The 26,989-nt window shown below is 51.2% G+C and overlaps 12 protein-coding genes across 12 annotated transcripts; 5 read left to right on the plus strand and 7 right to left on the minus strand.

The window, feature by feature from the left end:
• Positions 1–387: 387 nt before the first annotated feature.
• Positions 388–1,699, plus strand: EDD37DRAFT_653280 (phosphatidylserine decarboxylase; the record flags this gene model as incomplete). The annotated part of the gene is made up of 2 exons (XM_062818545.1): positions 388–597; positions 656–1,699. 2 exons carry the CDS (start codon positions 388–390, stop codon positions 1,697–1,699), a joined length of 1,254 nt encoding a protein of 417 aa, XP_062666862.1.
• A 2,421-nt stretch (positions 1,700–4,120) lies between these two features.
• On the minus strand, positions 4,121–6,024 carry EDD37DRAFT_568594 (flavorubredoxin reductase; the record flags this gene model as incomplete). Its single annotated transcript, XM_062814194.1, has 3 exons — positions 4,121–5,369; positions 5,425–5,614; positions 5,673–6,024. The coding sequence occupies 3 exons, from the start codon at positions 6,022–6,024 to the stop codon at positions 4,121–4,123; spliced, it is 1,791 nt and encodes a 596-aa protein (XP_062666863.1).
• A 177-nt stretch (positions 6,025–6,201) lies between these two features.
• On the minus strand, positions 6,202–7,862 carry EDD37DRAFT_140340 (DNA-directed RNA polymerase I subunit A43). Its single transcript, XM_062809544.1, has one exon. It carries the CDS (start codon positions 7,705–7,707, stop codon positions 6,385–6,387), a length of 1,323 nt encoding a protein of 440 aa, XP_062666864.1. The 5' UTR covers positions 7,708–7,862; the 3' UTR covers positions 6,202–6,384.
• A 357-nt stretch (positions 7,863–8,219) lies between these two features.
• Positions 8,220–9,171, minus strand: EDD37DRAFT_140403 (uncharacterized protein). Its single transcript, XM_062809547.1, has one exon. The coding sequence runs from the start codon at positions 9,031–9,033 to the stop codon at positions 8,344–8,346; it is 690 nt and encodes a 229-aa protein (XP_062666865.1). The 5' UTR covers positions 9,034–9,171; the 3' UTR covers positions 8,220–8,343.
• A 645-nt stretch (positions 9,172–9,816) lies between these two features.
• EDD37DRAFT_140397 (L-lactate dehydrogenase) lies at positions 9,817–11,440 on the plus strand. The gene has a single exon (XM_062809546.1). The coding sequence runs from the start codon at positions 10,081–10,083 to the stop codon at positions 11,332–11,334; it is 1,254 nt and encodes a 417-aa protein (XP_062666866.1). The 5' UTR covers positions 9,817–10,080; the 3' UTR covers positions 11,335–11,440.
• Positions 11,418–14,320, minus strand: EDD37DRAFT_639436 (uncharacterized protein). The gene is made up of 3 exons (XM_062817169.1): positions 12,502–14,320; positions 11,973–12,452; positions 11,418–11,922 (listed from the first exon to the last, which is right to left on the minus strand). The coding sequence occupies exons 1-3, from the start codon at positions 13,871–13,873 to the stop codon at positions 11,792–11,794; spliced, it is 1,983 nt and encodes a 660-aa protein (XP_062666867.1). The 5' UTR covers positions 13,874–14,320; the 3' UTR covers positions 11,418–11,791.
• A 537-nt stretch (positions 14,321–14,857) lies between these two features.
• On the minus strand, positions 14,858–15,758 carry EDD37DRAFT_612435 (INO80 complex, subunit Ies4; the record flags this gene model as incomplete). Its single annotated transcript, XM_062815356.1, has 2 exons — positions 14,858–15,284; positions 15,349–15,758. 2 exons carry the CDS (start codon positions 15,756–15,758, stop codon positions 14,858–14,860), a joined length of 837 nt encoding a protein of 278 aa, XP_062666868.1.
• Positions 15,759–16,497: 739 nt separating this feature from the next.
• EDD37DRAFT_140412 (uncharacterized protein) lies at positions 16,498–17,716 on the plus strand. The gene is made up of 2 exons (XM_062809548.1): positions 16,498–17,353; positions 17,414–17,716. The coding sequence occupies exons 1-2, from the start codon at positions 16,724–16,726 to the stop codon at positions 17,501–17,503; spliced, it is 720 nt and encodes a 239-aa protein (XP_062666869.1). The 5' UTR covers positions 16,498–16,723; the 3' UTR covers positions 17,504–17,716.
• A 96-nt stretch (positions 17,717–17,812) lies between these two features.
• Positions 17,813–19,034, minus strand: EDD37DRAFT_140390 (ADP-ribosylation factor like protein 1). Its single transcript, XM_062809545.1, has 2 exons — positions 18,729–19,034; positions 17,813–18,668 (listed from the first exon to the last, which is right to left on the minus strand). The coding sequence occupies exons 1-2, from the start codon at positions 18,775–18,777 to the stop codon at positions 17,929–17,931; spliced, it is 789 nt and encodes a 262-aa protein (XP_062666870.1). The 5' UTR covers positions 18,778–19,034; the 3' UTR covers positions 17,813–17,928.
• Positions 19,035–19,127: 93 nt separating this feature from the next.
• EDD37DRAFT_639441 (fungal-specific transcription factor domain-containing protein) lies at positions 19,128–21,245 on the minus strand. Its single transcript, XM_062817170.1, has one exon. The coding sequence runs from the start codon at positions 20,984–20,986 to the stop codon at positions 19,184–19,186; it is 1,803 nt and encodes a 600-aa protein (XP_062666871.1). The 5' UTR covers positions 20,987–21,245; the 3' UTR covers positions 19,128–19,183.
• A 41-nt stretch (positions 21,246–21,286) lies between these two features.
• On the plus strand, positions 21,287–23,440 carry EDD37DRAFT_140520 (uncharacterized protein). Its single transcript, XM_062809549.1, has 4 exons — positions 21,287–21,594; positions 21,649–21,759; positions 21,812–22,024; positions 22,075–23,440. The coding sequence occupies exons 1-4, from the start codon at positions 21,379–21,381 to the stop codon at positions 23,260–23,262; spliced, it is 1,728 nt and encodes a 575-aa protein (XP_062666872.1). The 5' UTR covers positions 21,287–21,378; the 3' UTR covers positions 23,263–23,440.
• A 1-nt stretch (position 23,441) lies between these two features.
• Positions 23,442–26,868, plus strand: EDD37DRAFT_140719 (uncharacterized protein). The gene is made up of 4 exons (XM_062809552.1): positions 23,442–23,685; positions 23,860–24,038; positions 24,087–24,379; positions 24,426–26,868. The coding sequence occupies exons 1-4, from the start codon at positions 23,659–23,661 to the stop codon at positions 26,483–26,485; spliced, it is 2,559 nt and encodes an 852-aa protein (XP_062666873.1). The 5' UTR covers positions 23,442–23,658; the 3' UTR covers positions 26,486–26,868.
• The last annotated feature ends 121 nt before the right edge of the window (positions 26,869–26,989 follow it).

Here is a 26,989-nt window from a genome sequence, read left to right on the forward strand (position 1 = left end):
GAATCCTTACCAAGGTGCCAATTTGCAACGGTCACTAACCCCTTCTCGACCCTTCTTCATCGTGTTCGACCAGTCTAACAGTTCACCAGTCTAGCAAGGCTAGGTCCAACGGAACACTCCCTGCGGGTGGCTTGCTGGAGTGTCTCGTTCTGGAAGATGCATGCAGCCAGATGATGGTGCCGAGAAGGACAAGACAACAGCTAACTAGATGAAACCAAACTTATTGGACTCAGGGACGATTCTCAGAAAGCATTAAACCTCACACCTCCCATCTCCAGACTCGAAAGCCGTCCGTACACTTGGGAGCCTCACTTGCGAAGCACCACACGGCTCTCTTCACCTGACCCCTGACGTTTTAACCTGAGAAACCTTCACACATCGTCTGCCATGATAATTCCGGAACCTGGTATGTTGCTCGTGGAGCAACAGAGCACAAGTACCACTCAATACAAACACAACTCGAATGCGTCCAATCTACTCGCCATTCATGGAACCTTCTGTGGCATCGCTGTTCTTTCTGTTGTGTTACGGCTGTATGTGAAGGGTGTTATGCTCAAGAGCATGGGAAGCGATGACTATACCATCATTGCAGCGGCAGTCAGTTCTTCTGTCAATTCTCTATATACACTTGCGGCTGACCATCATCTGCGTCCAGGTCCTTTCCGTCGCTGTCGTGGTCTGTTTTGCTGGAGAAAGTGCCGCTGGCGGCCTGGGCAGACATCCGGCTTTGGTTTCATTGCCTGACTGGGAAAACTTCCTTCATTGGCGATTCTTTCATTCCCTGATCGTCATGGTCGGCATCAGTCTGGTCAAGATATCCATTGCCTGCTTCCTCCGCCGAATGGTGCCCAACAAGAATTATCAGCGGTTCCTGATAGGAGCGATCATCTTTCTCGTTGCATTCACTATTTCCTGCGCTGGCACACTAATCTTCAACTGCGGTGGTCATGTTGACGCGAACTGGAACCTCGGACTGCGTACGGATGGAACGGCAAAGTGCTTTTCGAATATAACATTCACGAATATTGGTATTTGGAACAGCAGCGTCAACATCACCACCGATGTCATCTTTGCGTGTTTGCCCATTCCTATCGTCTGGAACCTCCAAACAAACATGCGTACCAAGATCACGTTGGTCTTTATTCTCAGCTTGGGCCTGTTCGCATGCGCTGCGAGTATCGTGAAGACTGTTTATCAGGCTCACGCTCTGCTGGATCCGGACTGGACTTTCCATGACAGCTTCTTCATGTGGAACAATATTGAATACAATGTCGGGATCCTGGCCGCTTCGCTACCCGCTCTACGCCCACTATTCACCAAGCTACTTGGCGTCACTCAGAGGTTTACCTCTAGTAACAACACCCGTGGCGAAAAATACGGTGGATATGATGCCGACGGCTTAGCTTATGGCAGAAGCAAACGTGCCTCGCAAAACCCTGCTCGAGACTACTACCACCAATTTGATTCCAAGCAATCGACTGAGCTGAATGATCTGCGAAGGGGTGCCAGCAAACGTGCGTTTGGCGATGACATCAACAAAGTGCGAGGAGTTACCAGTACAATCACTGCTGGTGATGATGACAGCGACAAAATCATGCTTGATCAAGACTGTCATGCCATAGGAACTGACCAGGACTGGAACAAACCGTCGAATCATGGCATCACCAAGACAACGACAGTGCAGGTTTCCACATACTAAGCATCTCCAGCGATGTCAACCGCATCAACGTCGAATTAACGGCCGTTACTATACAGACACAGGCGCATGGGACGCATGAATGCTTCAATCATACCCCATCTGCTTTTTAAGCAATCACACCAGGATTTACGGTACGGACACGAAACCAACACACCTATGGACACATACTTCATCCAACTGTGCCGCTGAAACAAGTGCACAACTGTACATTATATGCATATAGCGTCTGCGAATACGAAGGTGTATATACTGATCGCGCTGCTGCAGCTTGTGTAGAGGCCATCTTCCCCAAATCTCGAAGTTACTAATCGAAGGTCACTGGCAGGAACGAGTCTACCAGACTGATCATGCGGTCGAACAAGGACGCGATTGGCTTACGTGCCTTCTTCCTAATTCCTGGACGGTCGCGACCTAGCACAGGGGAGTCGCGGGTCGGTCTCAGGTGAGACAGATCGAGATCGTCTTCACACTACGTGGGTCTTTGCACCATAATGGATGGAACATTGCCATGCCCAGCACGCTACTATAGACTCATGGCAATGCTGCAGTTAGACACCAAACATCTGCTAAGTTGAAACATGGTGACCTATTGACCTCCGCACGGGTCATCATTGTCGAAAGGTCGAAAAGCGTTCGCCATTTCCAATCCTCGCTACAAAACTCGAATCGAGATGAGCAATTCGTCTAGCAATGGCGCGAGTCGCGACTTGCAGCACGAAGGCGCATAAGCCATATGAAGCGGGCTTCAGTGTGTGGGGACTGTTGCACCCACCGTCGGTGTTATGGATCCAGACCGCCGGTCGAGCAAGTGAGGGGATTACTTAACCAGAACACTACAGTAGCCAGCCCTTCCGAGGTCCCGAGAGAATGGCCTTCAGACTGCCCAGCCCCCAATATCTGGAACATGTCAGTCTGCATTGTCGAACACTGACTGTGAGGTCCCAAAAATCAACGCACGCAACGCTGACGACGCGTGAAACACCTGCCAACCCAGCACTGGGAATGTTTAAACCTGCAACGCTCATGGCAAAACCCTTATGAGACCTTGGTACCTCTTTGTGCTGCGTGTGCAATCAATTTAAAGAGGAAACTATCCCGCAAAACCCCAGTGCTTCAAGCTAAGCGAAATGGTTTGCGCAAGTCTCGCAAGACAATGCAACCTCGTAGGCCTGCAGGCGAAATCACGCAGCATCGCTTAAATTCTAGCATTGTTAATGGAGCACTATGGTAAGAACGAGCCGGATCGGCGTTTGGTTGCCCTTGGATTCTCGCACTGCACACTTGTGGGATAAGTTACTGCAAGTATCGTGTTATAAGACCTCCGTAAGTGATTGGATGCTCAGAAGCTGCAGCTTGAAAGTCGTCCTGGCATGTCTCGCTAGGAACTTGGGAAGAGGTTCCTAGGCTGTTGAGGTGCCCACTATCCGCAATGAAAGAATTGGAGCGACTGGAGTCATTGGAGTCAAAGAAGGTTCGACGCCCTGCCGAGGCCCGGACGATCACCCTTGTTGACAGTCCAGAAAAGTCAAATGGGGACGGTGCGTGTTGGTTTAAAATTGTGGGATCATGGGGGCCTCTGGGGCTTTTACGCATCGCTTCAGCATGGACATCTCTTGGTGGCATTTTGACAATCGTCGATTGACTTTAGTTCCGTACCATCTCGATCTGGGGATGCCACAGGCCTACAGCAAGCTGTGTTCTGGCCTCTGGGACGCAGGAACAAATCTTAACGTACCGTACCATTCATTCGTCCAGGTCGAATTACTTGAACCACTTATTTACAGTATTCGTACAAGGGCATTGTTAGCATTCGGTCTGTCACGAACTTTGAGGTCTGATGCTGTACACTGTGCCTGCATGCGAAGCACGCAGAGATCCTCGCCAGATCCTGAGGCCCGGCATCCGGACCTCGGAGCGAAGACCTGCATCTGGAAGGCAGACATCGAAAATTAAGGCCCTCGGAACCCTTCTGCGTTCCAGAATGTGCCACCGTGCCAACCATGCCAGAACAGGGCATAGTATCTTCATGGTCAGTCATGTGGGCATGTTCCAGAGAGAATTATCGGCGATCGACTTGCAGACTAATGAATTGGGTAGTGGACCTTTAAATCTCTAACCGGGCACAACCTTAGCGAGAATGCCTGTATGCTTCAAATTGAGGGCAAGTTGATTTGGCCTCCGGATAGAGGATATCGTAGATCGTCTGGTCAGTACAATTGACATGGGCCAAACCCCAACTCATGGGACCGGTTGCCGCAAAGTCTTGCAACCAAGATAGTGGTCGTTGGCATCTCGAAGGCTTATAACAGTACATTTTCAGTACCTGCAACACGACTAACGTGACCTGCTAACATGCTGTCTGGATGACCTAGATGTTGTACCATAATCATTATATGAACTTTGGCAAAGCAGGCTTCTCGCTCATATGCTACTACATGCAACACACCTGTACAGATTAGCCTGCAGGATATCCTGTCCACCCTCGATGTCCTTCTTCGAAAGCATCTTGTTATGTCTCATCAATTCCGCGGCTTTGGTCATGACAGGGTCCATCTGCATACTGGCTACGGCCACAACCGTGTCATCCTTGCAATAGTACGCCGCAAACTTGGAGTTCTCTGGCTCGCCCTTGAGCACAAGATCGTCCCACCCATTGGTCGTCGAACCACAGTACCTCAACTGACTGCCCAGCGCGGACCAGAAGATCGGGATAAATGGCTTAGGCTTGCCAGCCTTCGCAATGAGTTGACCGACAGAGCGTCCCATGTTCTGCGCCACGTTCCAATGTTCAATGCGTGTGGGCTTGCCGCCACCTCCGGGTCCATGGTATGGGTATGTCGCGATGTCTCCAATCGCATAGACGTCGGTGAGCCCTTTGACCGCAAAGTTCTCATCTACTGACACACTCCCGTCTTCCTCCAACTTGATCTTGGGGTTGTCTTGCAGGTAATCTGTGGCAGGTCGCACACCAATGCCGAGAACGACGAGATCGGCCTCAAGCTCGGTGCCGTCCTTCAGCTTGACAGCGCCTACGGAGCTGAGACCAACGGCACTGGCAACTTTGGAGGCTGGCACAGCTGAGTCGACACCCGCCTCCAGGTAGAACTTGGCGCCATTCTTCTCCAGCGCCTTCTGGAAGATCTTGCCGACCTCCTTGCCCATGACACGCTCCATGGGAGCGGACTCCATGCCGACTACGCTGACGGAATTTTCCTTGGCCAGAGCGTTAGCAACTTCCATACCAATGAAGCTGGACCCAATGATAACGATCTTCTTCTTTCCGTCACCCACGGCATTCATGATGGCTTGAGTGTCGCTGATCTGCCGCAGAAGGAAGATGTTGGAGAGTTCTTTGAAGCCAGGTAAAGGCAACATCTTGGGCGTTCCACCCGTGGCCAGGATGAGTTTCGTGTACGGGAACGCTTTGCCGGTCTTGGTCTTGACCTCTTTTGCTTCGAAGTCAACGCTTGCGGCGGTGTCCGAGTAGAAGTCTATTGACCCATCCTTATAGAACTCTTCTGGTTGCAGGTAGATCTTGGAGGGATCGGTGATGAGGGCTTTGGACAACTTCGTTCGGTCGATCGGGAGGCCTTCGCCAGTGATGACTGTGACCTGTCCTTTGAATCCGAGTTTGCGCAGATTCAAGATGGCACCGAAAGTGCCTGAGCCACTAGAGCATTGTCAGCCTCAGTGCTTCAAGACAATAAGCCAGCATTTTCCCTTACCCGCCAACGATAACGACCTTCTCCGACGACGAGGGCGTCGTCTTGACGTTGACCTGTCGCTTACCGCCTTTGATGTCCGCCTCTTTTCCTGTTATGTATACCCCACCGTCTTTCTCAATTACATTGAACTTGTTTAGTGCGAAGGGCGCTGGGGAGTCTTCGACGTCGCCGGTAGCGGTGTTGAAACATGCTGCGAGACAAACATTGTCAGCATTTGCATTGATCGTCCTTGGTGTAGGTATACGTACCTCCGTGCCACGGACATGTCAGGCGTCCTTCAGGCGTAAGAACACCGTTCTTCAATGGAGCACCATAATGTGTACAATTGGCATTAAGAGCAGATACTTGACCACCAACTTTGACTAGAAGCACTTTTCCTCCTTCGATGCCTTCAACTTCAGCCTCGACTTTGTCCAAGTCGTTGAGCTCGAGCTTGGACAAGCCCTTCAGCTTGAATTCTTGGGCCATCTTGCGAATGTGAATAGAGAACGATCTGGTCAGGAAGCGGGGTGAGCGGACAATTGGAGTTGCAACGGAGGCTGATAGCAACGGTTTATACGAAGAAGCAGTGACCAGGCGAAAGGTAGGCCTGGAAAACATGAAATGATTAGGACAAGGAGATAAGATGGTCAGGAATCACGGCGTAACGGCGTTGGAGAGGGACAAGCAAGGCATGCCCATCGACTGAAAGGTGTAGACGAATGATAGTGGTGATGCACTACATGTCTGATTGAGGACCTGCATGGACGCTGTGAACGACTCCAAAGTCAAGAAAGTTGCGTCATTGCAACTTAGTAAACACGCTAAAACTACCTCTAAATCAGACTCACCCAATGGCTTCTGGGCAATTGTTAACCCGCATAAATATAGCAAGCAAGCCATGGTACAAGTATCAATGGGCATTGGGCGTTTCTCCTGTCAGATCATCAACGACTCCAGCAATGTTCATTTCCATTAGTATCAATATGCAACTCGATGCCTCGGAATGTGCCCGGATAAGCCTGAAGCAACACTGCCCTCTCGACTTGCACCAAGCGCCCCCGTCATTGAAATGTCGCCTTTGTCGCCCGGCGTCCGTGAGCGACTGCGCTGTTGAGTCCGCTCAAACTTCGCCCTCTCCTCGTCCAGTACGTGCTGCTCAGCCTCCTCATCAAGTAGTGTCCCATCAATCTGCAAAGACCACTTATTCCGCTCATGCGCCGGCACCACCTCTGTGTCCACCACCCGGAGTTTCAGCGTAGAAGGGACTTCAGCGCCAGTCGCATCCGCAAAATGTCCGCTGTCGTCGCGGATGTGTGCTTGCGAATCGGTCTCATTTTCTGCACGTCCATCTTCATGGTTTGCATCGTCCGCAGCCGGTGCAGCTCCAGCATCGTCCCGTAGCCTGCCCTTCTTGCCCTTCTTCTTTATGGGACTGCTTTGAGCTCGACTGGGACCGATCCACTTCCACTCCGCTGGTATCCGAGACTTATCCACCGCCGTCTGGAAATAATTGTAGCTCACCAACCCGACAAACCCTTCGGATGTGACGTTGGTCCAACCTAACAGCTCGTCTCCTCTTTCTGGTTGGAACACCAAGAATGTCGCAGTAAGCCATACCCAGCACACCCCATACTCGTCGGCTGCTTTCGCGAGGACTTCGGATTGACGTTGGACTTTGCCAGTCGAGGGAGCTATGAGAGGCAAGTTTACAGTGGTATCAGCTTTTGCTGATAGGACAGGGTCCGAAAAGCCAAGGACTATGCCTTTGGCTGGCGGAAAATATGTGAGCAATAACGGCGCAAGGTGTGTCGCAAGGAGTGAGGAGCTGCTCGATTCGAGCGATACAGCGGGTATTGAGAGGTAGAGGGAGAGTCGTGTAGAGTAGAAGGAGGTGGGATCTTCCGAGCTTAATAGGTCGGCGATGACTTCTGGTTCGACCTCGACAATTTCATCGCCATCAACTGCCGTCGAGGACGGCTCTAGTATAGTTTCCGTAGAGGGTTGCTCATCTTGTGTCTGCAGCGCATCGGGGAGCTCGACATCCTGGTGCTCTGGGACCTCTTCCTCGCTCTCTTCGACTGGTATCTTCTCGTCTTTAGACTTCTTCTTTTTCGTCTTTGCAACTTCTGTCGGTGACTGTTCCGGAGCCACGACCACGCTGTCTGCGACTTCTGTCCGCTGCTTCTTCTTCTTTTTGGAGGCTTCTCGATCTTCGGAGGCGTGCTTGCGCTTTTTCGAGGACGTCAAAGAGTCCGCACCTTCTGCCGGCGAGGCATGTTTACCAGTACTTCGTACCGACATGGCTGGGTTTTCGTGACGATTATTGAGATTCTTCAAACCGAGCGCGGATCAACAAAATTTCTTGAAGACAAAATGAAGGGACGCAGAATGCGGGGAAGGTTTTCCGAGCGCCCCTTTCTAACGATAGCCTCGTCGTACTACCAGGTTCGTGTTCTTCATCCACACCTTCATCGATTTTGCGAGTCTATGCTCGCTTTTGAGCCTTTCACCAGGCTTAATCACGCATCGCATCACGCAACAATGTGACGTGCTGTCAGACTCACTGCGAGACACTTCTACATATCATACACCATCGATGCCAGCATACCAAATAGCCTCAATCCGGATTATTGTCGAAATTCGTACATCATGTGAGATTTCTATCGCGCAAAACCGCCAACGAACGTGATTCCAAGATACATTGGCAGCGTAACCGGAAAAGCAATCAAAGACGACACCAAAGTTAGCTACATACTGAAGTTCTGCTGATGTGATCATATGTGACATTGCGAGAACAGCTTTGTCTGGCCCAACTACTTCCCGTTGAGGCTATACACTCCAGTGTGGCACATTGAAAACACGACTGTTACCCTCGCAACCCCGTTACCTATAGGCCTTAGGCTCTATAAGAATGCTGCATCAGATGTGGTCATGCCTTCAACCTCTTCGTGCACATATTTCCAAATGTCCATTCAGGTGGTCTTGCGTTGAGAAGGACGTTCCGCACTTCGAGCATGTACGGACCTTTTGAAAAGGACCTGGTTCGCCGCCTCTTTTGCGCGTACCGTTGTTGCAAGCCCGGCTGGTATCTCGCTTGGTACCGTGACCCTTCGATTTTGCGTTTACTTTCCCGGGACGATCGCAACACGGACAAATTACGATTGGGGGGCTCTCCCCTATATTACGCCTGACGCATGATTCGCAATCCTTGCCCTGGCAATCTCTTTCGCAGATATATACTTTTGTACCTTGCGTCAGAGTTGCATACGCTGTGTCTAGCTGTCCGTCAGGAACGGACTTCTTCACAATGGACAATGACAGACCACAGTATCTGCACTCGAGTTGATGAGGTTGCTCAGCAGTACCAAGGGCAGTGTAGATACCATCGTAAGGCCCGTCGAGGTCAGGAAGGGGAGATTTATCCTTCGTCTTCCCTTCGATTATCTTCAGCTGGTGGGTTTGATCGTGAATGCCGTCCTTTGACAGAAGATTGCTTGGTTGATAAGTACTTGTTGTTGGTGGCAAGGTCTTTGGTGTCCAGATCTCTGTGGAAGTTTTCGTAAAGTGCGTCTCAAACGGCTCCGATTCTCCTTCTAGAGGCACATCATCTCGATGGTACATCGACATTAGGCTTGAGTGGCTCTAAATGTGCTGTCGTCTATTCCAAGGAAAAAAAGAACACTTTCCTTCCAAGCTCACCATCGTTGTAAACAAGACTGCATGCTGTCCAGACTTCGTCGAAACTATGCTAGTAGCGGCGGATTGGCCTGACTGCCTAGTGTGTTCCGTCGTTTGGTACTCAGCCGCAAAGGAAATGGTCATTTTCCACCAACCAATATGTAGCTGCTGCCGCCGCTCATTTTCAGCCAATGATACGGTCATGTCAACACAGGGAATCAAAAGTCACCAAAAGTGCCAAACCGTGGCCAATCGCGCTCGCAGGACTCTGTGCCCCTTTCGCACACGCAGCCACGTCACATGCGGCGAAATGAACGCTGTTCTTCTGCTAGTCGATGGAAGTCCGCATCTTGAGCTTGTAGTTTTGTATATCGGGGGGTGTAAGTTCAAGTGTAGCCTGTTGTTTGTGCTCATCATAGAACAGAAACTACGACCAAGCTTTCGGTTACCCTCAGGGAGGCGCAACATTCTGATCAAGAGGTAGAGATATGGCTAGGAGATCCAGACTCAGTAAATTCATGGACGGGATAATGATACAGGTATGCAGGAAGGAGCTTGAGCTCCAAGGTTAGTGCCTGGCAGATCCATCTTGGCACTGGCAGCAATCTTATATTCTTCCCAAACACTTGATACTGGATACTCTTACCACCCCAAGAGCATGCCCATAAAAGCACCGGACAGTACTCCGTACCTCAAGTTGATTGAGAAGTCCATAAGGTAGTCTGCTCGTGGCGGTTCCTTCTGAAGTGTCTCAAACCTACTAGTAAAGTTAGGGTACACCGGAACTTGATACTTACGTATCATCGTCCATTGCGTCATGTCACCACAACCCAGATTGGTGATACCAACACTCTATTTGGATATCTAGTACTAGGGACACGCAAACACCACCACAGATATCCATCACTATTCCAAGGTAGGGGTACATAGCATTCAAGAGCAGTCGCATTCAGTCGTTCCTTCTTACCACCCAGAACACAGCAACCGTTCATCAAAATGAGTTCCTCGAACCACCACCGTCCCGACATGGAAAAGCACGCAGACCCAGATCCCATAGCCTACGAAAAAGAAATCTACCAGAAAGGCCTGAACTACGCCCGCCCTCCGTTCAGTTTCAATGCCCTAGACTGGGAAGGCCTCGCCTCAGAACGCATGTCCGCCGAATCCCGCGGCTACAGCATAGGCAGCGCGGGAACCGGTGAAACCCTACGCAAAAACCGCGAAGCATTCTCCAAATGGTCCATCACACCGTCCCGACTAATCGGCACAAAATCCTTCCCCGACCTCTCAACCAGAGTCCTCGACAAAAAGCTCCCCTTCCCCATCGCCATCGCCCCAGTCGGCGTACAAAAGATCTTCAACCCAGAAGGCGAACTCGCCTCCGCCCGCGCCGCAGCAGCCCAAGATGTGCCGTACATCATGTCCACGGCATCCAGCACATCGATCGAGGACGTCGCAAAGGCCAACGGCGACGGCGAGCGCTGGTTTCAATTATACTGGCCGTCACGCGAGCAGGACGACATCACAATCAGTATCCTCAACCGCGCCAAAACTTCAGGTTTCTCTGCACTGATCGTCACGCTCGACACATATATCCTAGGCTGGCGGCCCAGTGACATGAACAACGGGTATAACCCGTTCCTACGCTCCGACCAGATCGGCGTAGAGATCGGTTTCAGTGACCCCGTGTGGACAGCGCAATTCAAAGAGAAGCACGGCGGCTCACCTCAGGACAACCTGGGCGCCGCCGCCGCAGAATGGACACGCACCATTTTCCCGGGCTTCTCCCACGGCTGGGAAGACATCAAGTTCCTCCAGGAACATTGGCAGGGTCCGATCATTCTCAAGGGCATCCAGACCGTCGCCGACGCCAAAAAGTGTGTCGAAGTCGGCGTGCAGGGTCTGGTCGTTTCCAATCACGGCGGACGCCAGGTCGATGGCGGGAACTCCTCACTCGGCATCCTACCCCGGATTGTTGATGCGGTTGGTGACAAGATAGAAGTGTTGTTTGACTCAGGCATCCGCTGCGGCGCTGACATTGCCAAAGCCATGGCTCTCGGCGCGAAGATGTGTCTAATCGGAAGGCCCTTCGTCTATGGCATGGTACTTGGTGGTGAGGAGGGCGTGAGCCACGTGTTGAAGGCTCTGCTCGGGGATCTCGAGTTGACACTTCACCTCGCTGGAATCACATCGACATCTCCAGACGTCTTAAACCGGGACGTTCTGGTTCGGGAAAGTGACTTCTTTTGAGTGATTGTGCTGTTAGATAGAGAACAGTTTTCACAAAGAGAAAAGATGGTTGTAAGGTTATAGATAGATGTCAAAAAGGGTACATCTTCATAGATAATCGGGGTTTCATTTCTCAAAACGCCATGCGCCATCGCCCAGCCCGTATCTGCGTGTAACATAAGATTGAGAGGATCCATACTCTATATGTGCGTGCGTACACGCCAGATGCCCATATGTTCAACGCCAGTCTCTCCTCTCTATCCCGCAAGCCTATTTCATGCTCCCCATTGATGCGCCAAACAATGAAAAAGAGGATACAGTCCAATGACACCATAAAGTGCATGCCGTTCAAAGTCACGGCTGATCTGAGTAAATTCCTGCCGCTGTCTCAAACAATCACGGTATCAGGGTCATGACGGGGTTGCGGTTCTATTGCGAAGGTATCGTCCAGACAGAAGGGCACACATTCACCCTCCTCTCAAGAATTGAATGTTGCTTGTAGATTGACAAAAGCGGCAGGCCCACCATCTTCCTCGAGTATATCAATCAATGCCTCGGTCTGCTTCCACGTTTTTTCCAGTGCAGCAGATGGTGATCTGCCCAGTGAGACTGCGACTAGTCAGCAAATGTCCAGCAATCTGGCGAACAACTCGACTTACCTAGAATGGCAGAGTTGAGCTCCTCCGCCACCGTCACTCGTCCAGAAGGGTCCAGAAGATGTCCGTTGACGCTGTCTTTCGGATCGGGATATGCTATCAGACTGAATATATCGTTCAATGCTTTCGTATGATCTCCCTCTTGGCCTGGGTATTCTCTTTGCAATTCTTGACCATACTGCATGACCTCCTGCATGAGTTGGTCGTACTGCAGGACATTCCCATCCACCGATGACTTGCCCTGCCTGTTGGATTGACTTTCACCGTTCGACTGCTCATCGAGCTCCATATCCTGGGCAAATTCGTCGTTTGACGACGACCTGGCTGTGTTCAACTCGACCGTTTTGCGAATCAGTTCGACCCATTTCTGACATTTCAGTTGAAATACAATCTCCATGTTTTGCGCAAGTACGGTCGGAAATTGTGCATGTGTTACCTCCAGAGCTTGGTCGACGTCTCCAGAGAGGATGGCGCGCCGTATTCCTAGGCCTGTTAGTCTAAGCAACTCCGGGATGGATTCGGCATCACTTACGTTGCCGGTGGACTGCGTCAGTATCGTCCCTCTCTGAGATCTCCGTCGCAGTTGCTGGTAGAGCATTGCTCAAAGACTCCTTCTCTCGCCGGATCTCGTCAGTGAAAGCTTTGGCTGTCTCGACATAGCCATCGTGAGCCAAAAACTGGGCAACCAATTCCTGAATAAGTGTTCCCTCGTCCTGTTGTGTAGGTAGCTGCGCCACCTTCGCCTTTCCAATATCTTTGGAGACGTTGTGCTTTTCCATCTCCATCTTGTCATCAATGTCAAACACAAAAGGTCGCTGGCCAAAGTTTGCAGTCACCAATGCGCCCGAGTGCTTCTTCATACCAATCGTTGGGAATGGCCGGATATCCTTCTTCAAATCTCTGAAGCAGACGCCGAGGTCTTGTCCGTTCTTGGTGAAGAATGCATGGCCGGCATTGAAATTGACACCACACCCGATGACATCCCCTGCACCAAATGTTGGTCCGTAGTTTCGACCCGAATGCTCTCCAAAGAACATCTTTCCGTCATCTCCATGGTAGCCCCATGAGTGAGTCTCCCAGCCTGGCAACCGTTCTAATGATGCTTCCCCCGTAGAAAAGCCAATGGCAATTGCTGTATCTTTGCTCTTATGCTTAATCTCCACCTCAAAGTAGTATAATCCGCAAGCCGGCGACATGGGGAAGTCTGCCCGAACAGAAGCCGCCTCGATTTCAGCCTTACTGGGAGACCCGCTGTACTTCAGATCCTGACCGTCGTTGATAACATCGAGTCCCGGATATTTGTCTTGCTCGCTCCACCGAGATGGTAGTGGCATCAATTGCTCTTCCTCTTTGGGTGGGTTGCTCTCCACGACATCGTAGGTCATACCACGATGTGACGGCGTTATACGATGCACGTTTGTACTCCCAGCACTTGTCGATAATGCGTTGCTGGCAGAAGACCCTCCTGAAGGCTGCTCTCGTTCTCTCTTCACCTTGGCCTTGTGTGCAGCTTCCAATTTTGCCACATATCTCGATGCCCGCAGGTAAGACGGCACGAAGAATGGATTCGTAGGCATGATACCTGATTCCAGCGCCGAGAGGTTTGCGAACTTTCGTGAATACGCGGGTAAAGATGCCGGTTTCCGCGAGAACGGGCTATTCGGCGAGTCGTGCTCCTGACCTGAATGACGCCTTTGGAGGTGCGATTCTGTCTGATAATGAGGAGGATATGAGCTGCTCGGAGGAGGACTTGCGAGGTGTGAGAAGGCACCCGATCTAGTCGGAGGTGGGAGGTTCTGGGAGGTTGCCCCGGACGCCACAGAGGCATAAGAGAGACGTCGGGGGACGTTGCCACCATATTGTCCAGGCCGGCTGCCGCTGCCCGAAGCCGAACCGTCCGTCATGTTTATGGGGAAAGAGGTACCGTGAATGAGCAGTCGCACTTGAGTCTGACACGCTCACACAGGTAGTATGGTTTAAATGAGCGGTCACGAGGGAGTATTCGTGGAAACAGGAGATTGACGCCGGTTTGCGGTTGAGATTGGAGAGGGCCGTTCAGGGCAATATTTCCTGGCCGATACCCATGATCAGAGGTCACTTGAGCACAAAGATGGTGGTGTTGAGGTGGCAGCGGTGAGTAGAGCACGACACTGCTGTTATCGTGCTGATATGGTGGTCGTTAGGTCATTTATTGGGCGGTTGCGGATCGCAGGTCACCCCGTTGCGGGGGATCAGTTTGGAGGACCTTTCCGCCCAAGAGTCTCCGATCAATCAGCCAACTTCACCCTAGTGAGGCTGCCTAATAGCAGTAACCACCTCAAACTTTGAAGCAGACGAAATCTACGCGCTTGAGAAATAAGTAAGCAGACACTTATTTCTTGCATGCCATGGTGAACACTTTGATGAAGTCTGCAGTTAGAGGCTTCATAGCCTCATGATTAGCTATTCTTACACGAAGGGATAAGTAAACGCCTCGAGTCACTCGAGCCTGCTTTCATCCCTGCTTTCATCCATGGAGGTCAGCCCCGCCCAGTTGCAGAATGATCACGATTCCATTGCTGATTTGTTGGGCGTCCATAATGTAGTGCGAGCGCCGTGATGCACCATTACCTGTTTTCCGTGAATCCCAGTAACCTGTTATACCATACACACGCTAACCCTCAAACGCCCTGCTGAAATGATGGAAATCCGTATCCTGCGGACAACTTTTGGAAGAACCCCTCCTGGCGTACTTTGCACACGCCGATGTCGAACCCGAATATCGCAACTTTCTGATCTGAGAACGTCAAATCACGTGCGTTAGATCCTGTATTGGAGAGCTTTGCATCCAGCGCCGGACATGACCTTGGGAATGGAATGGAAATATGTCGACCACATAAGATGATGAATTAGCCTTGAGCGGCGACAACAGAGGATGGTGGTGGCATTGGTGCGGGTGAGCTAGCCGCCGGAGTAGACATGAGCATGGGATCAGGTTGTTCACCTGCATTGCTATCCATGGCGGTATCACTCTCATTAGGCTTGATGTCACTGCTGCTTTGTTGAGTAATGTCCTTGGCTTCGCTGGAGTCCTCTCCATTGAGCGTTGCTGGTCTCTCGTTGCCTCTCCATGAAGGAAGATCCCAGCTGACGCCAGTGAAGCTCTTCACGGAAAATGCCTTCTTAATCCACTTGCGACAGGGTTTTCCGGATCTGTCAAGATTTCGAAGACCAGCGTTGATAGCACCCTGGTTCGCTTTGGGACCTAGTTTCTGACCACTAGGGCCGAAGGCAGGGACGGACATTTTGACAGTAGAGTCGGCTGCACCATCTTCTCTGTAGGACAAAGTCAGCCTTGGATTACATGATAAGACGACAAGAACTTAGTGGTGGTACATACAATCTAGCTTTCTTCTTTGGACCTGGTTTGCCTCGCGGTTTGGGTAGATCCGCTGTATCAATCATTTGTCCCAGACTTCTCTTCGATCCCGCCCCGGGGGCCTTGCGTTTCTTTGAGGCCTCGCCGTTTGCTGAGTCGGTAGCGGGCGCAGGAGTCGAGTTGGACTCTGAAGCATTGTCATTGTTCTCCGGAGCCTTCACTATAGTTGCGTCGTCAACTGCGGGAGCAGGCGATGAGGCCACCGACGCTGTAGATTGTTCTTCAGATTTGGGTGTAGGTTCCTGAAATCGACGTAGTATCTTGGGCGACAGCTTCAATATGACTGTTTTGGTCTGCTTCTTCGTCTTGTCTGGTTTGGAGGCAGCGGCTGAGGGCGACCTTCCTGGTGTGCTCGAAGATGAGACAGCCATGGTAGGCGTGGTGCTATGATTGACGGCGGGTAGGTATTCTTATGGGAGGAAGCGAGGACGATGAGGTATTGTCAGTGTTGGCTTAGCTTCTGGGATGGGTTGTTGGTGGAATCTGGCAGGCGGCTGGAATTATTTGTATAGTGGAGCGCGTGCTTTGAGGTAATTATTTTGTTAAAGGGCTAGGTCGTTTGAATTGGTAAAGGTGGTGACGGGTGGTGAAGTGTCATGGAGGCAGTTGGTGGTGATGGTGAAAAGAAAGGTAAAGGAAGGAGAAAGAAGGAGTTGATGATGAGACAATCATCATGGCTGGGGGAGAGTGTGATTGTGCCGGAGGATGGCATGGCATGGCAACTGTCGGATCTTTTGGGTTGGGTTGGCTGATCTGAGTGTGCAGTGCAGTTTCTAACCCTTTGCCAACTGCCAGACCAGAAGTGTGTTACGGTTACGGGAGCGAGACGGAGAAGGCGAGGTGCGAGGGCGTCTTTGCTCTCTGTCGGCAAGCAGCCAATCATACCCCGTCTTGGCTCAATTTGGGAAAAATATCATCCCCTGCAGGGCACAGGTCGCCTGTCCTGTCGCTTGCTCAGCGCCCATCCTACGCGTCCTAACTAACTCAATAGTCAGGAGGGAAGGGGAAAAGTCCGCTGCTAATCGAGGCATCCAATGGTCCTGAATCATCACCAAAGTTACCCTGATGCAAACCCCGATCCTTGCATGACTTCTTACATTTCATCACCCAGACTTCCCGACAACAGTACTGGACGGCTGAAAGGAAGAATAGGCAAACGCCATTGCCAATGTCAATGCCGCCTCTCACCTGTGCATTTTCATCATCCAGAACAGATGCCTATTGTTCGTTAGGCTATCAATGGCCCTCGAACAGGAATATTCCACGCGTCCATCATCATTGATGATTCGCCCAACTTCAGTATTCGTCGAGCTCTAAGAGACAAGACACCAAAATTATGCATCCCGTAAAGAGAAGACGCCTAAATCAAGGCACAGCATTCCTGAACAAGCCTTTCCGCTCACCACTGCGCATGACACCTAGCAGTCACAAGGAACAAACTTCAAGCCCAGATTCAAAGCTACAAGCGAATACTAATCATGACTTTCCATCGCCACGCGTGACCACTTCAAGTGATTCAATCGAAACGCCAGAAAAGCTGCATGTGTCGGTTGACTCTGCCAAAGTCGAATACAAGGACGTCCAAAAAGAATACACTGCATTGTCCCTTCATCTCAAGAAATTATCCCAATCACTTGACATTGCTCAACAAGCTCTGCAGATCGAAAGTTCAGCTCAAGATGTCCAGTTACGAGTTTTGATCTCCAAATGGAAAGCTGTTGCCCAAGATGCTGCTGAAAGGTTGTTTGTCGACGTCAAAGAACGGATCGATCAGATGGGCGGAGTTGCTGCCTGGCGGGCGAGGACTCAGGAAGATGCACGCCATTGGAACTCTCAAGAGGAAGGCAATGACCAAGTCCAGCACCGAGAGCCCCACGATGATGATGCTCCATCACAGAATGCCGCAGCAATCAAAGACGCTCGAGAATCAGAGAATGCTCCTGCAGACGAGGACGCGGAGGCAAGTGTAAGTCGGAAGCTTTCTTCATTCCCAATTATATTGGGCCCACTAATATACCTCGTATAGTTTTTCACTATGGACATGATGCTGCAAGAGATGAACATTGACCTCAAAGTCATCGGCTATGACAAGGACCTGGAAAGATGGGTTGACTGAAGTCGAGATCGACCTCGCCTCTAGAAGAAGATTTGGGCAACAATCCCAGTCCTCAAGATTGATTGCATTGGCAAACTGTTGATGCAGATGCCCTCCAAAATTCCCTCAGATCTGCTGTAGTGGTTATCCAGAAGCAAGGCGGCTGGAAGTAGGAAGCTGTTGTGGTGGTGGACCACAACCCTACTGCAGGTCATGATGGCAGGAATATTGGAAGCGCCTGGACTTTTGGAGCAGCCTGACAGGACCGCTTAGGTACCACAGCTGCTTCCGTCCCGATCGGCCTCTCTCGCAAGGTACAAGACCTGACAGGGCGAGGAGGCTCCTGACATGGTAGACCCAAATGTACTGTTGTTGAGAGCATGGACTCCGTAGAAATCCATTTCTGCGTAGCTGTTTCCCTTCCAATATAGCATGATGTCGTGATCTCATCTCATGACTGGAGGCCGACTTTCTTTATTCCACACAACTCGACTCTTAATCCAGTCAACAGCCTCCTTGACACCGCTCCCTCTCAGGGCGCTGACAGGCAAGACGCGACTGTCTCTCACCATTCCTCCCTTCTCGCCCTCGAACACTTTCCTTACAAACCCCTCCTTGATCCTAACGACTTCAAGACAATCTTCGCGATCCTGCTTGTTTGCCAGCACCAAGATAGGAATGCCAGCGGTATCTTCGTTCCCGAGCACACTTTCCAGCACGGCGCGGCACTCGTCCAGCCGTCCTTGAGCTTGCCCCGACATCAGAATGCTCGGGCTCATCGGTGTCCAAGGTGTCTGAGGTTCCTCATCCTCCTCCGGCTTATCAAAGTAGCTCTTCTTCCGCGTATGCCAGCCCGGAGTCTTTGGCGCGTCGTCCAGTTCTCCGCTGCCCAGATCTGTGCTATCCACCACAAAGACAATGGCGTGGGCACTCTTGTAGTAGCTGGTCCATAGTCTTCGTAGACTCATTTGTCCTCCTACATCCCAGATTTTAAGATACATGTCTGGAAGGTCTATCGTCGCGACATTCTGGCCGACCGTGGGTACCGTGTTTCCGGCGGTTTCTGATGGTGCGGCATCGCCTGTCTGGCCATCTGGGTCAAGGGTCGTGTTGAAAAGTGCCTTGATCTGGGAAAGGAGTGTCGTCTTGCCCGCGTTATCGAGGCCCAGTAGGATAATGGAGTATTCTGGGAGATCAGGTCAGTGGTCTGGCACACGGGAACGGGGCTTTTGTTCCGGGCACCCACCTGGCTTACTCGTTGCGTACAGATACAACGAACGCATTAGATGGTACATCTTGCGCAGTAACGCCGCGAAATGGGGACGAAGCACTCAAGGCACGGAACAGTGGTCAGAGGACGACGCGAATGCAGCCACGTATATCATTTTCGTAGATTGTGGCTTGCTCTGGACTGCTGCTGAAAGAGTGCTTCTCAGACGCAAGCAAAGGCCTCGAGGGAGTCGCAGGAGTCCGCTGGTTTGTAAGTTGGGCGGTGGCACGAGGCTACCGTTCCACAAACTCGGCCTGCGTTGCGTTGCTGCTCAGATTGAGCGTCCGCTGGAGTGCGTCAAAGAAAATCTGTATTGTCTGACTGAAAAGTCGAGGTTCAAATTAATGATGTCCAGGGGAATCGGTGGAACAGCCACAAACATCAGACAGAATATATTTTCTAGAATCCAAACCTTTGCTAAAACACAAGTCTCATGCAAGTACAATATCCATATCCAAGTCCTGCAGAACGTCCTGCCATTGTATGTCCACATCTGCCGACTCTATGCTCCGTCTCCGCCACAGCTCTTGAGCTATATCTTTCGATATTTCCAGGTTCATGAACCCATGCCGCCGTTTGACCATGTACCATGCGAGCATGCGTTGCTGCAATTCTTCGCTCAGACACTCACATGCCACTATGAAAGGCGGCCACACCAGTGTGCATCCAACAGCGTCCCCACCAAGGTCCTCGATGTTTTCGAGATGACCGACTGCAATTTCGACCATGTCTTGTACTTCGGTTGGTGGCCGCCGACGAAGAGTGCGTTGGAAGTGGATCAAGCTAGCATAGTAGAACACATAGGCGTGATGACGGGCCATCGCTTGTGCAAGCGGATCGTGAGTAGTAAGGTCCAAGGTCTCCGGTGTCTGCATGTACAGCTGCGTTTCCAGATTGTCGAGCAGCTCTGCGCTGGGATTTGGATCGGTCGTTGAAATGCGTTTGATCAGAGCATTCATTTTCAGAATGTGTTTCAAAATCGGCCGTGTCAGACCGAAGAATTGGTCGAGCACGTAGTACCTTTCGTCTAGGAAGTTCTCCGAATCGACGTCAAAGCTCGACGGAAGACTAATATTGCACAAGGCTGCGATGGCCAGATAGCCCTGAAACACCATTGAGGAGCTCTTGTCGCGATCCCATACGTCGCCCTCGATCGTCGACAGCCAGGATGATCCGCCTTGCAAATGCGTGCGCCATTCCGACGAACGGCCTGTGATCATGTCCATGGTTGAAAACATGGTGATGGTGGCAAGAATAGCGCCCCGCTGAGAATCGAGATCGAGGGTGCCTTTGATATTGGCGAGGCTGTGACGCAGATGCAGAATTGCCAGGTGATAGTGTTTCGTGGCCAGGGTGAGCGCATTAGCGTCCCCTTTGAGGAGCTGACCACGGCTGAAAGCTGAGGTGGCACAGAGCGCATGGAAGAGTGCAACTTGCCCGCTGGAGCGGTTTGATGGGGACGTAAGCCCTGCAAGTGCCATAGGGGTGAAGACGCTGCGGAAAGGGTTGTCCGGACGGTCCACTGGGACAAGGTGCCAGCAGACAAAGGACGTCCAGTGATGAATCAACTCTCGCTGCTCTGCTGGTCGGGGCAGAAGATCTAGATGTCGTGATTGCAACGGCGAGGAGGAAAAACCAAACCATTCTTGAAACGCATCGGATGATATAGTACTCGCGGAACCGCGTCTTCCTCTGAGAGTCAAGGCGCCGTTTGTCGAGGGAGAAACTATCAATTCGATGTCTTCGTCTCCATCGAAATTATACTCTGTCGGAGCCTCCAATGTATCATCGTAAACGCTGGTTCGCCGTGCCTCGACACTGCTAGCTTTCTCGTCGGCACAATGACGAGCAGCTGATGCGAAGTCGTGAATTGCGAAGACGGCAAACGGACCAAACGTCAATCCTTTCGCATCTGTCGAAGAATTGTCCAGTGTCTCAAGGGCATGCTGAACATCGATTCGCATAAAGCTCGAGTCATCGTCGTAAATGGCTGGGGCACCAATCGCCCGCCTAATATTTTGCTCGCGTTCCTGGGTATCAGGGTCGACCCAGACGAGTTTGATGCCATAACCCTGGCATTCGAAGCCACCTTTAACACACCGTGCACATTCTGGTCGAAGCTCATCACATTTCACGTGGCGCTTCCGACACGTCCAGCATGCTGAGAAGGTTTTGGTGTGCTTGATGGGTTGACGGGGTTTGGCTGCTTTACGACCTGTGGTGTGAGGTTTCATCTGTCGTTGGGATTACATCGCAGATCTGACGAACACTGAACCTGGCCGGCAGCTGTTCGATCTGACAGGACGCGACCTTTGAAACCCTGGGATTTCTATATATATGTTGCCGATCAACTTGAAGCAGGGTTGATATTGCGCAAATGAGGTCGGAACTGGTGGAAGAGATAAGGAATTTCCCGGTCAATGGCGAGAACCCCGCCTGTACCGTTGTTAACCTTAGTTGAACTTAGGCTAGCCCGTTTAATTAACCGACGTCAGAGCGTCTCGTGCTCAGCCTCGTCAGGCGAACTAAGCCTTCAATGCGGTAACATATGTTAATTGCTTGTCGCATGCTCCCATCCTGATTGTCCGGGACGCGATCGCACTCATGCCGGCTTCAATCTGGATCGATGTCGGTCCACATCCAGTTTGATCAACCCCCAGCCAGATGCTATACGAACCTCGACTTCATTTCCGGTCGGGTAATCCTCGTCCTCCCCAGCGATGCCTCCATCTCCGCAGTCACAGTCAAGCTTGAGGGCGAGAGTCGGGTGCGGCTCGCGGTCCCTAAGTTTCCTGGCAATGAACGCTCAGATAAGAAGAGGACCGAGCTAGAAGTACACAAGGTCGGAGAGCATAATTCCATGGCAACTTGCAACAACGCTGACACCAGGCAACAGCTCTTGTACAAAGTCCTTACTCTCTTTCCCACGGCGGAACTGCAGGAAACAGGCAGTGGCAACCCCTTTACCCTGCTGGCTGGTCAATACACATATCCCTTCAGTTTCAAGGTCGGCACAAATGGTCATTCGAAGTTGTGACCGATACTGACCCGCGTACTAGTTCCCTTTCAACAATGATTGCCAAAAGAGTCCTGCACCGTTGAAAGATATCAAGCTCGCTCTTATGAATCTACAATTCGCGCCGGACACAAAAATGCACGTGAAAAAGTCATTGCCGCCGTCGCTTAGCGGCTTCCCAGGCCTTGCAGAGATAAAATATTATATGAAGGCAACGGTGGTGCGACCCAAGTTCTTCCAGGGAAACATGCGATCAGTAAGGGATTGTTGTTTCTTTTGGAAATCACAAGAACTCACCTCACATAGGTCCGCGATATCAAATTCCTGCCCATTGAACCTCCACGACCCCAGAACAGAGACCAGGAGATCTTTGCTCGCAGAAAGCGACAGTTTCAACATTATAATGGGACCCAACCACAAAGAAAAGGACTGTTCAAAAAAACTCCCACTCCAATGTCGGCTCATGAAGAGCCCCCGGCTTTCCAGGTTGATGCACGTCTCCCCAGTCCCCCTATTATCACCTGCAACGAGCCACTTCCATTGAGGATCCTGATCCAGAAACTCAACGATAGCTCTGCCAACGCCTTTCTCAAGGTGCTGCAGATTGGACTGATTGGCCACACCTACGTCAGAGCTCACGATCTGGATAGGACAGAGACTACGACGTGGCCATTGGTGTCGCAGACGAACATGGATATCCCCTTGGGCAATTCTTCAGAGAAGAATCCAAAAGAGTGGAAACTTCCTTCACGGTTGTGGGATCATCTATCATTACCAAACACTGTCTGCCCAACCTTCGAAACGTGCAACATTTCTCGCCGTTATGAGTTGGAAGTCCAGGTCGGCCTGGTTCAAGGAGAAGCTAGCGTTATGCGGCCGGAAATCATCGGTTTTCCACTACGTCTGCCAGTAACGGTATACTCGGGCATCGCGCCGCCAGAGAAATTGCTGCGGGCTATGGCCAGCCATCCACGCCCCCAGCTTACGACCACACCTCTGTTCCCCAGGCCTAAGCCTAGTGAGGAAACACCACAGACACCACAGACTCCTGTCGCACCACGGACCCCAGTCGAAACACCTACCACTCCGCTGTCCGAGGTCAACTACTCACCGGCACAAATGGGCTATGCTGGCTACGATCACCTACACGACTTACCCGACGAGGCTCCTCCAAGCTACGAAGATGCCATTGCAGATGAAATAGGACCGGTGGATGGTCCCAGAAGAGATTACCAGGTTCAAGAGCAGCCCGAGTCTTACGTGCACGTCTTCAATACGGATTCGAAAGCCGGCAAGCTGGGGCGACGAGTTAGTGAACGGTTGTTCGCTGCCAACGCTCCGCCTGGTCTACCAAGGTCAATGTCCACTCCATACAACGTACACTCGGTGCCAATAGACGAGGACGAGGATCAAGATATTCTGGGCTTAGCAGTGAATGGTCAACCAGTACCAAGTCCAAATGCAACGCAGACTATGACTGAGAAGAAGGGATAGTGTCCTACACAGTGGCCTCAAATCTGTGACCTTTTTAACGACAAAACATAGCAAGCGCGGCGTTTGGATTGGGGGCAGTAACAATAGATCAAACCAATGCCATTCTCATTATTACGAATACTACAACAATAAACTCAGTCATGGCCACGAATTTTTGCCTTCCCTTGCTCGCATTTCCTCGTAGCACGTGATATGACGTTGGACCCTCCAGGATCGGGGAATTTCAGCCTGTCTGCCACGAACCATGCTTCGCATTTTCTCTCGTCATGATTTCTTCATTTTCGGATTATTCCTTGACTGTGTGACGCCGACTTCATTTTAGGTTGCTTGGAGTTGGGTGTTGAGTGCTGCAGAGGAACGTTGTTCGAGCACCAGGAGACACAAATTGACCGAGAAATGGAGGTGTTGAAAGGAGTAGGAAAGGTAAGAACGACAGGCTCCCGGACGCAATTTGCCCCCAATGAGGTCCCATTCCCTATGAAATTGTTGGATGCAGAGGCTCGTGGAAAGCACAACAACTCTCGGACCCTGATGTGCTGCAGAAAATCAGTCCCAATTCCTAGGTGGCTTTTACATGCAGCTGACTGACGTTCGCAGACACCAGGTGCTGCTGGTGAGCATCGAAATGGTGGTTCAAACTCATTCGGTGCCATAGGGGCTGCTCTCATCCCCTCTACCATCACCGCCATTTTGTTCATACTTGCATTCCTCGTCCTCCGACCACGATTCAAGAATATCTATGCCCCGAGGACATTCTTCCGCTCGATTTCTCGCAAGTACGTATTTCCCCCATTGTGTTGACAGCTCATACCAACCAGTCTCAGGGATCGCACACCGTCGTCAAGTCGCAGCTCTTTCTCTTGGTTCCACGACTTTCGGAACCTGGATGACAAGTTCGTCTTACGGCATTCCTCCATGGAGGCCTATCTATTCCTGCGATACCTCCGCATGGTGGTGCTCATCTGCGTTGTTGGATGTTGCTTGACATGGCCGGTCCTCTTTGCCATCAACGCAACTGGTGGCGGCGGTGCCTCTGAAACGGACAAGATCTCCTTTGGCAACGTTTTGAATTCCAAAAAACTGTACGCACATGCTATAGTGGCGTGGATTTTCTTCGGTAAGTCCCCTCATCATCAACAAGACCACACTGCTGAATCTACTAGCGTTTATCGTCCTGCTTGTTACGCGAGAAAGGCTTTTTGTGGTCGGCCTACGTCAAGCGTACCTGACAATCCCGCTCAACGCCACTCGCTTGTCCTCCAGAGTTGTACTTTACCTCTCAGTTCCACCTGAGGGACTTCTTCCCGAAAACTTGCAACGTTACTTCGGCAAGGACGCTGTCAAAGCTTGGGTTGTTTCGAATGTCAGCCATCTCGAAAAATTGGTGAAGACGAGGGACGGCAAGATCGATAAACTGGAAGGACTCGAGCTGGAGCTGTTGAAGAAGGCCAACAAAGCAGGAGATGATACCGAGGACAGTTTTCGTATCACTGGTCCTGCTGCTCGACGTCCCCCACAAGTCGACGATGAGCAACGGCCCAAACGCCGATCACCACCCGTCGTGGGCGAGGAGGTTGACCCCATCTCTCAGCTGCGTGAGGAGATCACCGACATTGTTTACGATGTTGATCAAGCCCGGCAAGCCGAGTCCAAGGAAGCAGGCACAAAGACAGGGGCTGTGTTTGTTGAATTCAAGGACCAAGTCAGTGCACATCAAGCTTTTCAACTGATACAACATCCATCACCTCTTGCCCTTCAACCCAAGTATATCGGAGTCCGGCCAAAGGAGATTATTTGGAGCAATCTCAACCTCGACCCGTCACTTCGGATCACCTATTCCTACCTAGCAACAGCACTCGCTCTTGCTATCATCATCTTCTGGTCCATCCCAGTCGGCATCATTGGTACCATCTCCAACATCGAGTATCTCACCGATAAGTTCGAGTGGCTCAGGTTCCTCAATAAGCTGCCCGATCCCATCATGGACCTCTTGACTGGTCTACTGCCACCACTTCTCCTCAGTAGCGTGGTGTCTTACGTCCCTTACTTCTACGAGTTTGTGGCGACGTTGTCCGGCGTACCAACCAGCATTGAAGCGATCAAATGGGTCCAAACATGGTACTTTGTGTTCCAGGTGATCCAGGTGTTTCTCATCACCACGTTCTCCTCAGGCGCAGCGGCCGTGGCCAACAAGATCGCCAATGAGCCTACGAAACTTCCAAAGTTGCTTGCAAAGAATCTACCCAAAGCATCGAATTTTTACCTGACATACTTCATCATTCAGGGTTTGGGCACAGCGTCTCAAAATATCGTCAACATTTCAGGTCTTGCATCCTATCTGTTTTTTTACTATGTCATGGCCAAGACACCACGGCAGAAATTCAATGCTTATGCTCAGATGAGGAACATTAACTGGTTCAACCTATACCCCAAGTTCACCAATCTTGCGGTCATTGCGATCGCATACTCGTGCATTGCGCCGCTTGTTCTGGGTTTTGCAGCAATTGGAATATACTTTCTATACGTCAGTTACCGGTATTACCTGCTCTATGTCGTTCAGGTAAAGTCAGAAACCCGAGGCGAAAGCTACACGAGGACTTTGCAACAGCTCATGACTGGCGTCTACGTGGCTGAAATATGTTTGTTTGGTCTTTTCAGCATCAAGAAAGCTGCAGGGCCCTCGACTCTTACGATCTTGCTTCTGATAGTTACTGGTCTGTACCATTTGACGGTCAACAAGTACCTTTCACCTCTCGAGACATACATCCCAGTAGATGTCTTGGCAGAGGACGAAGAAGAACCTCTTCTGAATGGTGATGGCGATATCACGGACCACTCGCGTATCTTCCGTGTTGGTGCTGGCAAAGTCCCGTCCGTCTTATTGGACCCTCTAGCGTCCTTCCTCGAGCCTCACATCTTTGCTTCTCAGGAAGCTTTACGGCCGTGGCTGGAGGATCCTGAAGGCGAGTTTGCCGAGTCGAACTCCTATACGGACGAGCAAGTGGAGAATGCCTACGTCAACCCGGTACTTATTTCGAAGACTCCCGAAGTATGGATTCCTAGAGATCGAAAGGGCGTCTCTAAAATAGAAATCGAAGAGAACGGGAAAGCTGGAATCCCTAGCACTGATGATGGGGCAGAACTGGGTCCATCGAACGAGATCTTGTGGGATCGCGAGGACTTCTCGACCGTGCCTATCTTCAAAGAGCCGACAAGATTTTGAGAAGTAGGCTTTTTGACACAGGAGGTTGACCGAAAAGGGTATGGGAGTCTGATCAAGACTCAAGGGACAACACCTGTTGCAAGTCCTGGATTGCGCGACAGCTATTCTTCGCCGGTTACAAAGACCCGCCCTGTATGATTAGACGAGTGACATGATTGTGGTGCCGGGTGTTTGGGTCGCGTCAGCAACATAGTGTTGTAACGGCGTCCCTTCAAAAATGGATGCAATTTGGTACCATCGGTGACATCTGCCATATCTTTGCAGGACGCGGATACTGGCTTCCAGCCGTGCCAACCATGTGTTACTGTTCACCCAACGGTCTACAGATCCGGAGGTTAATGCATACGCGGGCCAAGAAGGGAAAGGTGCTTCTGCAGGTTATGGCGATTTGGGCTGAAGGGCAGCCAGCCTTTCAAGCCTCAGACCACCACATGGCTTCTTCAGCGCCCAATCATGATACTCGTCAAACTTCAAACGGCCCAGCTTCCATAACAACGCTTGCCG

Source organism: Exophiala viscosa (assembly GCF_022695815.1).
Source record: "Exophiala viscosa unplaced genomic scaffold EDD37scaffold_11, whole genome shotgun sequence".
Lineage (NCBI taxonomy): Eukaryota > Fungi > Ascomycota > Eurotiomycetes > Chaetothyriales > Herpotrichiellaceae > Exophiala > Exophiala viscosa.